Source organism: Stegodyphus dumicola, chromosome 6 (assembly GCF_044657685.1).
Source record: "Stegodyphus dumicola isolate Sdum_Otavi_A_Nest chromosome 6, ASM4465768v1".
Classification (NCBI taxonomy): domain Eukaryota; kingdom Metazoa; phylum Arthropoda; class Arachnida; order Araneae; family Eresidae; genus Stegodyphus; species Stegodyphus dumicola.
The window spans coordinates 163531706-163544291 of record NC_140773.1 but is presented as its reverse complement, the minus strand read 5'-3'; the positions used below and the strand labels follow the sequence as shown (position 1 = coordinate 163544291).

At 31.4% G+C, this 12586-nt stretch overlaps 1 protein-coding gene across 2 annotated transcripts in view; it reads left to right on the top strand.

Annotated features, from left to right (window-relative positions):
• Positions 1–11471, top strand: part of LOC118181820 (diuretic hormone receptor-like) — a 376168-nt gene extending 364697 nt beyond the window's left edge. The window contains exons 13-14 of one of the 2 annotated variants that reach the window (XM_085819127.1): positions 7246–7287; positions 9218–11471. In XM_085819127.1, coding sequence (XP_085675253.1) covers positions 7246–7287; positions 9218–9496 — 321 coding nt within the window. In that variant the 3' untranslated portion in view covers positions 9497–11471. The remainder of the gene's footprint in view (positions 1–7245; positions 7288–9217) is intronic. The other variant, XM_085819126.1, reaches the window with a different exon arrangement.
• Positions 11472–12586: the final 1115 nt, after the last annotated feature.

Genomic DNA, 12586 nt, shown 5'->3' with positions numbered 1-12586 from the left:
CAGCAGCAGTTTTATATCAGAAGCATAAAAGGCAAAAAAAAAAGTGCAAAGATGGACAGTAAAGTACATCATCTTAAACTTTTGACATAAAATCGCTTTCCTTGTGCTAAGTTATATAGAAATTATATATAAGTTATATATAAGTTAATATAGAAATTCCAATATTTTTGCTTTATCAGTCTAGCTGTTACAAATTAAGCTTTATTCCGCAGTTCTTAACATTAAGTAATAAAATGCAAGAAAACTTTTCAAATTACGTGATTTGAATCAAATGCACTAAAAGAAAAAAATATTATTAGCCGTCATAATAGTCTTGATTGTGACTAAACATGAATCTGTGGAGCTAACTAATAATATGTTAAATTAAAATTGTTAAAGAGCGAACTGAATGTAAAAATAGAAGCTTCGTAATTCTAATTTTACTCACAGATGATGATCAAGAGTAATGTGATAGTTAAAATAATGTTTTTCTTTTTTCTTTTTTTAATGCATTTAGTTAAAACCACGTAGTTTAAAAAGTTTTTATTCATTTTATTTTTTACTTTTTAGTCTATATCAGAACCTTCGAAAAAATTATAAAGAAAACTATTGCCTCTGAATTTCAAATAAAAATTGAGTGTAGGAAAATTTTTCTTTTTAATCTGGCGTAAGATTCTATTTAAATATCTGTTTGATTTGGAAACCTGATCTGATCATCACTTAAAATTTTGCGATGTCTAATAATAAAGTATTGCCATCTTCTGATTTGAAATCCTCATTATTTGTAATTTTACCTTAGCTAAAAATAGAATAATTTTTGAAAAACCGATAAAAGCTCGAAAAACTGTATTAGTAATTCAAAAAAAATTAATTTTAAAAGTTGTGTTTTCGTCTCTCCGAAAATCAAAATTCTGCGATTATTTTTTAATCATTAAACAAGGATTTATGAAAATGAGTCAATAAATAAAAATACATCTATATCGAATTTTAGATACATTTCTATGCAATACTGCATTATCATTGTGAATACATATGTACAAAATATTCCATTTTAAGATGGGATTCAAAATTTAAGATTTCATGCGAAGAACAAACAGAGAAAGCCAAATAGTAAAATCATGCAAAATAATTAAGCTTGATATTCCAGAATTGTAGAAACTTTTGATCCCTCCATGACTAACTTTTCCATTTGGATTAAATAGTAATAAAAGCATTTCAGGTATCTTCTTCTCTCACCGTTATACTCTAAAATTTTGTAAAATTACTTCAATTAATTTCATTGCATGTGAATTTGTCTTTTGGTCAACTAAAAGTAAAGAAAGCTTTCTGAGTAAATAGAACTGAGACTAACAAGAGGATGGATGTGAATTTACTGCAAGAAATGTATATTATGAGAGATAAAGGTTAACAGAAAATTTATATAGAGACACATTTCTACGTTGTTCAAAGAAGGAAAAAATATAAATAACAGAAACCTTTCTAAAATATTTCATTATAAATAAAATTCTGTAGCTTTTAACTACACAAGTTCACACTTTTCCCGTATACTTAGTTCCTGTAGTTTTTTTATATAAATATCATGTTTCCTGAGGGAATAATAACTCAACAACATTTTTCTTATGGGAGATAGTACAATTTTTAAAGGAAATTATATAATTCCTTAGGGTATTATACTTTTATTTAAAGGATAATATCTATATTTTATAGCTCATCGTTAATATTTTAAAATTCAGTATTTGAAATACTTTGAAAAAGAATAAAATAGGTCCTAAAATGTTACCTATAAAATCTAAATAATTTTTAAAGGAAATTATATAATTACTTAAGGTATTATTTTATTATTTAAAAGATAATATCTATATTTTATAGCTCATCGTTAATATTTTAAAATACAGTATTTGAAATACTTCGAAAAAGAATAAAATAGATCCTAAAATATTACCTATATAAAGATATTTTGAAAGAAACAAATATTATATTGTCTCTCCCCGAAAAAGATAGGACTTCGTAATATGTAAACGCTGTCAGTTTTGTCTATAACTTAAAGGGGTAATTTTTCAAAATTTTTAAATTAATCAAAGGTAAATTATTCAAATTACTTAAATTATAACTAAAATAAGTAATCTGTTAATTTTGAAAAATGAAAAAAAAAATGGAAAAAATAAGGATTTTCTTTTGTAATATTTTTATTAAAATAAGCATATTTTTTTTAGTGTAAAAAATACAAAATCTGTTAAAGTTAATTCATATTTAGCCTGGCATTCCATTTCCTAATTATAAGTTTAGGTATCAAGCTAAAATTCTTCTTTACCCTAGTAATGAAGCATATTCGAAAATAATTTAACTAAAAATGGCAGAACAGTATAATGCATTTGTTACAATCGATTGCATGGATGAGTTGTGTTACAGATTTTAAAAAATCTGATGTGTACACCACATGACTTTCGGGTACGGAATATTAAATTATACGGAATTTTTGCTGCATTTCATTTAAACTTATTTCCTCGAATTTCATTAGAGATATATTTCTTATTCAATTAATTCTGTTCTCAGTTCGCGGCATGGCAAAAATACATAAAAACTCAAAATATCCTCATTAAAAATTGAAAAATATAGAAAAAATAAAACACCAAATACAGTTAAACAATAAAAAAAAACAGTTTTACAATTAAAATTAGAGTTTCTACGCAAAAACCATCATTTCGGCCAGCAGGTAACAAGACAGATTTTTCTGTCCACAAAAATGAAAGTTTAATTTTGGTCCCTGTCGGCGAAAAGACGCTGAAGGCGCAGAAAAGGAATTCACTATTCTACTAAGTTTCAAATGTAAACAAACATGGCTGCTATGGTACACAAAAATTAGGCTTAGCCACACTTAAACGACTCTTAAATTGCTGATAATTCTACAAATATTGCATGCAGATTAACTAAAGACATAAAAACCTTAACTGAAAGATAAGGACAACATAATTCAATCATTTATAAAGCAAAAGATGAGCAATAAATCAACAATAACATATATAGCAACATATAAGAATAAAAAAGTGAGCTCTACTGATCCGAGCAACAGAGTGGGTACCGCCCTCTATCCCTGCATTGCCAGCCAATCACAGCTGTAGTTCCTATTACTGTTAGTGTTCACTTTTTTGAACATTTATTGTGAATGCTGTATTGCTACAAAGAAACTGCGTTAATTTTGTACATAAACACATTTTCCTCTCGTGACATTTTTTTGCGTTCTTGCCTTAACCAGTCACTTTAGACCCTGCATTCCTATAAAAAAAATGCATGTTTTAGTTCGCTCCACCACCCCTCCAATTTTGTCCCATAATTTATGAAACACCTTGTATGTATGGGGTGAAGTAACATCATCTCCTCCGAAACGGCTGGTTCCCGGGCTTAGCGAAGCATGCCGTTGGATTCCGCAGGTCCGTGGCACGCCATTTTGATCGTTCGCATCTTCGGGGGACTTAAATTAGCCGAGATATTGATCAAAAACTAATTTCCCCCTACGTTTTTCCTACATTTTACACTTTCTTTCTTGGGTTTTCCCTATCAGAGGGATTTGGCTACGTGCCAAATTCTTTTTTCTCGAATATCTACGGAACGGCGCCGAGTTAAAATTCGAGACGTGTATCCTCGGATTCCAAACATTTCTCCGAATCCATCGATACCGTTCTCATCTTCGTACGACTTTAATCGGTCGAGATATTAATTAAAAACTGCAGAGACGTTATTTTCCGCGCTAATTTTTCCGAGTGGCAACAATAAACTACCCGCGACAAACACTTAAGAAGCCGCTTATATATAGAAAAGATTATTTAGCAGTATATTGTTATTTGCATGTAAAGATTGATCATAATATTATAAATTGTAGTGGCTAGAAGCAACTGCAATCATGACTTGTTTGCATCATTATTTACAATCGGCAGTCAAAATTAGAAAAGAATATAAAATAATAAAAAAGACATAAATAAATGAATAAGTTTGAAAGCAAAAGAAAAAATAGCTTCATCTGCATACTTATGCGTAATATGTACTTTTAGATATATCTGCGTACATATGTTGATACATTGCCAACTTATTTTTGTCAGTTCATTGTATGCAATTTCCTGTATTTTTACAAGAATTACATTTCATAATGCATTAAATTGTTGATACTTTACCAACTCAATGCTGGCAATTTATTACATGTGTTCACTTTTCAGATAATGTGACCTTATGTTACATAGAAATGTAGAAGGTCATCTATTATTTACCCGAAGTCAACAAGTAAGGTAAGGAGCCCCTTACCTTACTTGTTGAGTGATCTATTGTTGTATATATATATGTTACTTGTTGAGTGATCTATTGTTGTATATATATATGTTACTTGTTGAGTGATCTATGGTTTGCGATGCTTATTTCTTTCCTGCAAAGGTACGCCCGCGAACATTATATCTGCATTTAATTGCTTTATTTCGCTGTTGCTGGAGCATTTCTTTGAAGATTAAATTACACTACATAGATCTTGACTTCTAGCAGCCAAAAAGTCAATAACGTTCGTAATTTTACTCTTCAAGTGCTTATTCTTGACTGCATATGTCAGAAATGGGAATAAATCCTCTTCTGAATTTGGCTTTTTTAGATGAAGTTAATCTGTAAACGGACAGTAAAATAGATAATGATCGGGGTGACCCTTATCACCACATGCATAGGAGTCTGATGGAGAGAGAGATTTCTACGTGGCAAAGGGGCCGTACACCGTGATAAACCACGTGATATGTCTGGAGAGATGCGTGGGGGGAGTCAACTTTGGGGAAGACGTTATAAACTCTTCTGCCTGTATTTGCCCACTATTGTTGCCATAAGTCTTTAGTTGTGATCTGTAGTTTTAGTTTCAGGTGAGAGCTGGCCGGGGGATGCTTATTTACTTGGCATTGATTAGCAACCTATTTTCCTTTTCTTTTTTTCATTGCAGACAAGTGTAAAAAAAGGCATCGTTCATACTTTCAAATGATTTTAACAAAGTGCGTATACCACATTTGGCTTTATTGTGTTTGGCTTAAATACAAGATGCGAAATTTCAAAATGTTGCAGTATGTAAATTCATGTATATCTTAAAATGTTGAATAAAAAACTCTAATTTTTTGCAGGTGGGCCTAGAAATACATCTACTTTAAGAAGATGTTAAAAATTTTATAGGTTACTATACAAAACGTTTTTCGAAAAATTTATTAAAAATATTTAAAAATACAAATTTTAAAAAATAAATCATAAAAAATGTGCAAACTATATTTGGCCCAAGCCTAAATTTTGAATTTTAGAAGAAGGAATCAAGTAAGTTTAATAAAAAATGCAGAGATTAATAAATATATATCAAATTCATTTAACATTGACGAGCTCAAGTTTTGAGAGCTAATTTTTTAAAAACTACTCTTGCGATTTTTACAAAACTTAGCAGTTTGGCATAATTCGAGTCGTAGAATCGAAATATGGAAAAAAAATTGGCATGTCATATCAGAAAAAAGTCCGATTTTGTGTCAAATACCTATGTTAGAATGACTAATATATATATAAATGTCATATATATGCTAAGTCGCGCTTCCGAGGCATGAAAAACGCGAGTTGAATTTCATCAATCACCCAGTAGAACGAGAGATATAGAACTGTCTCCCCCCTTTATTTTTCCGCAGTGTACATACATACGTACGCACGCACGCACGCATGCACGTACGTACAGACGCCCCCAAAAAAATCTCTTCTGAATCCATTTTAAATCAGTTTTATAATTCGTAGAATCCTTTATTCTGTCCTTACGTACAGAAGTCACGCAAAAGCATCATTAAATTGCATTCGATAGCGGTTAAAATGGATATTTTCATTGAAATATGGTACCCGGAATCTTTCATGATTACAATACTTCCTTTACTTCGTACAAGGATGTAAAAAGCGATTTTTTAATTTTAACTTTTTACAAAATATTTCCTTCTCAATGAACATTTCAATGGTACGTAAACAAATAACGTAGTCAGTAACAGATTTCTTGTTAAAAAAAATGTTCTAATGCATGAAATTAACATATATTTCTTGCAAAATCAGAAAAGATTAATTTTGCGCTTATTATGGACTATATGAATGGATTTTGTCTATGTGTGAATTTTGGATAAATTTTTCCTTCCGCCTCCTAGCCAGATAGCACTCGTGTGTTTTGCCTTACCATTTAACTTAACTCCACCTAACCTATGTCTAATCGCACAAAAAATTATAGTTTTATTTGCACTATCTAAACGCCCCTCACGATGATAAAAGTATTCTTGCATACTTTTATGTGTAGAATTCGTACAAGAAATAACTATTTTTACCGCTGATTCTTTTAGTAAATTTTAAATACTTCGAATGTAGTTTCATATTTCAACACTCTACGAGTACATATCTAAATCCACGTTAGATATGAATTTATTTTTAATTAAATATTTTCAATATGACTACCTGTTTCAATTTCCTATGTACCCAACAGTGCCGAGTGGGAAAAACAACTATGTAATCAGCAGTTAAACTTGGATTTGATTCCTAGCGAATGAGCTGGTTGCATGAGAGTTTTCGTGGTTTTTCCCATCTGTACAATGTATGCGTGAGTCAATTTCTTTTCGTCTTTTGTGAAGGCATCCTTTCCGTAGATACAGCCCTCATTCTTTGTCACGTTTACTTAACCTAAATATGCATGAGTGTGTCAATATATGCGAGAATTGTGACCTTTACAGTGTAATATTTTTTTAATACGTGCAAATTCAAAAGGTGCACGCTAGAAGATGTTCACACCTGTAAAAATATAAAGTTCTGCCTAGACACAAAAAATTAATCTGGAAGTTCGCATTTACAAAATTTTTAATAACTGATTATAAGATGAGATTTGAAAAATTTTAATAATCAAACTTTTACTTTACCAATATTTTAAAGCAAGAAATCAAATTGCTTGTTGACAAAAGTGTTAACAAAAATCTTTTATTTTAAAATTGGGTACTGTTCTGTTACCGGGACTGGATTGATATATGTGTGTATTTATGCACATGTGTAAATATGTATGTGTGTATATACATATGTATGTACATACATACATGCATTTTTACATGAACAATACACCCATACATACATTTCTGAATCCGGTCCCGATAACAGAAGAGTATCTAATATTGCATTAGATTTAATTGTGTGTGTCATTTTTGTTTATTTTCATTCTGCAGTAAATTTAATATCTTTTTATATCTAATCCGATTTTTTCCCAAGGGTTTCATAGTGGCAGTGTTGTATTGCTTTCTTAATGGCGAGGTAAGAACTTTTGTTGAATATCGTTATGTTTGTGAATCTAATGAAAATGTATTACTAGTAATCACGTAAGTGTTACGGTTGTGTTCTGTCCTTCATATTTCCAACAGAATGTCATTTTAATAATATATTTTCATTTTTTTTTCTAACTCAGTCCTAAACTCAGAAACCTAGGCAATATTAAATTATTTTGAAACCTGATTTTAATAAATTAAATTTTTAATTTCAAATGTTTTACTTTCTGATTTAAAGTAAAATATCTTTTAATTAATAAAAATACCTTTGAATTATTCAAGTATAATACCGTTATCGGTATATAACCTCATCGTAAGAAATGAATGATTGTCTTTGGCAATTGAGATTTGCATGCAAATCTATTTCCTCTCACTTAGAAAGGGTATCAAGTTCAATGTTCCGTCTTACTTTCTTCGGAAACATGCAAGGACCTGACTCGGAACAGAGAGCTTACTAAAGCTATGTTCACTAACTGTGGGAAGTAGACAGGATACACAAGAAGGGTATACAAAACCCTTTATTTTTCTCTATTTACAATAACTTCCGTACTTCGGAATACACAGACCCACTACTTGGGGTCTAAACGTAAAAATATGAAAATAAAACTAAACTCTAATTTAACTTTAAAATAATAAACGTGGAAGATTGGCCTTATATTAACAGGAAGCCGTATGTAGTACAGAGAACTGTGAACACTACAATACGTTTAAAAATTATCAAGAGAATTAAAACCTCTGGCCTGGAAGGCAACCAGCAACTGAGTAAAACTTCTAAGGTAAGCGGTCTGCTTCGACTCACTGCTTCCTCTCTCTCGCTTGGCAAAAAGCCACAACTTAAGTACTTTGCGTTCGCCAGACAAACTTTGCATAAATACATTAACGCTTATAATTCTGGCCGGAAGTAGAAAATAAGAAGTGATAGTGAAGATTTAAAATAAAATAAACGTTAGTAAAACTTAAGATCCTTACAAGGGATAACCTATAATCAGAGCACTTTTGAGGCAGTCTGTGTCCCTAAGCATCCCAACTCCCACGTTTCGTGTTTGTATGGGGAAAAGCAGGATTCTAAGATGCCGTGGACTGATTCCTAGCCTCCTAAGGCTTTGATCATATGAGCATAGGCAGTGATCAGTCTTAGCCGTTGTCTTTTTATGTAACAAGAAATAAGTTAGAATATATGCTAACAATTTGACAGATTAAGTAACATACTAAGAACTTGTGATGTGTTTTAAGAAAATTAAAAGAATTTAATTTTAAACTATTGATGCGATAACTTAATCTAAATATCAGAATTAATTATATTTGCAGATAGTTACTTTGTATGACGTGCTATTGCTGATCATTAAATATTCTTAAATCAGCGCTGCAAACAAATTTTTAACTTGTTTTCAAGCGAATAGTTCTGAACTTTTTTATGTTACGAGATTTCAGAAATATGATTTACTTCTATAAAAGCCCATAATATCTCTTATTTATGTACCTTTGTGTTATATTGATAATATTATATATTTATTAAGGGTTTTCCCTCCCCGAAAGTTTCGTATAAAATCGGCTACTAGTATTCTCAAATTTATACAATTTTGACTAAATAATTCTTTCTTGAGTTTGTCTAATTTAATATATGTTATTTTCAACTTTCCAGAAATATGATTTATTTCTATAAAAGCAAATATCTTCTATTTGTTTACCTTTTCGTTACATTCATAATATTTTATATTTATTAGGGCATTTACCCCCGAAAATCTTTTATAAGAACTGCTGCGAGTACCCTCAAATTTATATAATTTTGACTTAAACAATTCTGTTTCTTATTTATGTCTTTTTTTAATTTATGTAATTTTAAGCTTATGTAATTCCTAATGAAATTTATATGTGACATAAACGCATTTATTTTCCGTTTCCGCGAATTTATTTTTCAGGTTCAGAATTCCGTCAGGCATCGATTGGAGAGATGGAAAATTCGTAGAGCAATCAATAGAGGGCAGCACCATTCTCTCAACTGCCCTTCATCAATGCATTGCGAAAAGTTTTACAGAAATCGAAGTATCCGAGATAGTAGTATTAGTTTCGCGACTTCTACATCCTTCGTGAACTTCCAAGCAGCTTCAGGTCGATCACCATCCGTTCCGACCGTAAACCGTTTCGATAACTATCTGCTACCACCAGAGACATTGCCCGTAAAAGACGAAGGAGTTTGAGATGGATAAAATCGTATTATTACGTGTCATTTTTCAATCACATTCCACTGCTTTTGTCTCTGAAATTTAAAAATAATTTTTAATCGTTATGTTGCATACCAGGCAACAGTTTTAAAATGACTTCACTGTTATCAAAAATTTTTGTAATTATAGAGTAGTGTGTATAATCAAGTTTTGTGCAATTGAAAAAGTCAAATAAAAATTATGAATAATATTTACCTATATGTACATAATGTATATACAAGGGTGTATCAAAAAGTTCTTGTATTAGCTCTTGACCGAAATTATATGGTTTATCTAAATTTGAGCTTCATCATTTTTAAAATAGTTGACTTGCGCAGCAATGCAGCACTTCCGATATTCTTGCTGCTGTTGGACTGTGAGCTGGAAGTCATTTTGCTTTGATGCTTTAATTCTTTAGTGTTTTAATTCTGGTATGCAGTGTTAGTATATCCTGCTCTTAGAAGAGGTTCACAGAATCTTTTAAAGGACCTCACGCTTGAAAGTTCTTTCACAGCTGTATCCATGTAGATTAGAGCGAATGGTATAGCAAACGAGGCATTTTGCTTGTTTCTGTATTCTCACTGGCGGAAGAAAGTGCTAAAAATAACCGGCGAACACAAATTTTGCAATCTAACTATTACTGTGTTACATTGCGGTCACATGACCATTAATAAATTTTACAAATACAGTTTCAATACTAAATTTCAATAATCTATATACAGAATATGCGGATGTGCCATATCAAAATAATGCACAAAATGCATATGCTTTCACTAATGCAATTAAAAAGCTGTAGATTGGGAAAATAAACAATGTAAAAGTGATGAGGGGCTAAGCAAAGTCGGAATATGGCAATGGAAGAGTTATCCATTCCGGTGTAATCAAACAGTCACATGAAAGTCCTCCGTGGCTGATGCATAATTCTCAGTCACTACAATGCAATATCATGGTCTGGGGAAATGAGATTCAGAGCGAGAGCGCGATTCTCCACGATTTGCGCGCTAGATGTCGTTCCCGGTGGTGATCTTAACCATCAAGGATGGATTATCCGCAGCAAAGTCGCGGAGATCGTGATACTTTGTAACTCGTTGTTCTTTCTGCTTAGGGCTCAGCAGTCAAAAGATAAACTTGTCAGCGACATGCCTTATGTTCAGTCCTGATAATTGCGCTGATCCATACAACATATGAACATATTTTTTCAATTTCGTTGATTTTCCTCTGATGATTAGCAATCTCAAGTTCTGGAATTCATTTAACGTTTTCGGGGTATTTAACGTAGTCTTCCACATCACTCCTCCGTCTTCAAGGATGTATTTTTCGTCTTGGAAGCGCCTTTGCCACTTGAAATGTTGCGTCATCATTCTAAGCTTGCCCGATCCATGTTCAATGTTTGTGTGGCCGATTTGCCCAGTTTAAAGCAAAATTTCACCTCAGCTCGTTGTCTTTCTGCGCCATATATAATCGCAGACTGCCATATATGATCAGAAAAACGCTATTGTTAAAACTACCGATCTTAGCACAGCGATGTCTCATTACACTACCTTATGAAAGTCCTTATAGCTGCGAGCGGAACTTCATACTGCTATTTGCTAGTACGCAAAGAGCTAATCCGGAAACGTTTTGTTCATCTCTTGTAAATTTTGAATACTGAAAATGGAAGAGAAATATTGATAAAACTTCTGCTGCATTTACCGAGTGTGACAAATATTTTACTTTCAGTATGCTGCAGATTTGAAACTATTGTATATCCAATTATATAAAATCTGTGTTTCGTGTCCACCTTAGGTTTTGTTTAGTTCTGATGAGTTTTATGTGCTTATTGTTATTTATAAAGTATAGTTTGTTGGTGTCAAAAAATTTATGTGCTGATGCAACTGTCAATTGGAATTTGATGTAAAACATTAAAATTACTCTCTTTGAATTCGTATATACAATAGCCAGTCTGTCATTCATTTAATGGCTTTTTTGTAAAACATTTTAAGATAACAAAAGCATTTGAGAAAAGCAAGAGTCTATATCTAATCTCTAACTAATGTGGCTGAACGTTGTAGACTGTTATAAATTTGTAAAAAATTGTATTTGAATTATAAAACAGCTTTAATTTATAAAAGTTACAAAATGTTGGAAAGTTAACAGTAAATTCAAAATTAACTTCTAGAAAAGATATAGCATATGACACATAAAATTGTGAAAAAAGTTTATTTTGAATACAAGCATAAATTTTTCCGAAAAATTGTTAGAATAATGCATTAATTTTGTCGGTGACATATCATCATCACAACACAAGATATGGAAGTAACTGACATCCACATCAAAGAAAATATGTATCTTATTGCATCTGCTTAAAATAATTCGGAATTATACATATTAGATCAGAAACTGACATATAAAAGACATCCACACTACATAAAAGATACACCCTTAAATGTTATTATGGACAAGTGTTCTTTCATGGAGTGCAAATAGGGCCTTAATCTAAAAACTAAAAGGCAGCTTTATCTGTTGCTAATAAAATTGCTGCTTCAGATTTGACATCCTCTGAAAGAACATATGGAACCAGCTGCAAATTCTCCAGAATAAACCCTTTAAATCATGACCAACGCACCATTTTTTTATCAGGAATTCCGTTCTTCATTAGGATCTAAATATCTCCTGCATTCATAGTAGCAGAGAAATTTTATGATAGCGTGTGGAGACAATTTTGCAATAATGTGTATCAAGTTATTTTACTATAACCTGATAGATACGTATTAATAGCTAAGGCTGTTTTGAATATATTCCATCATAAATTATTGCCTTCGCAACAACGATGTTAAAAATTTTATCATCTGTGTACTATTAAAATTTTTAGATCATTAAATAGATAAGTGAAAAATCACTTACCTTCTAAATAGGGCTGCCCTGAACTGCCTTCTTTCCTTCTTGTCGGTATCCGTCTCTATGATGAACTTCGATTCACTGCGAAACACAGCTTTAAACTTTTTTTAAGAAATTTTAATTCATATGAAAGATATCTACAAAATATTTACAAGCTATAATGATTACAAGCATAATTTATACGGAGACGGTCTATCGTTATACATCTGT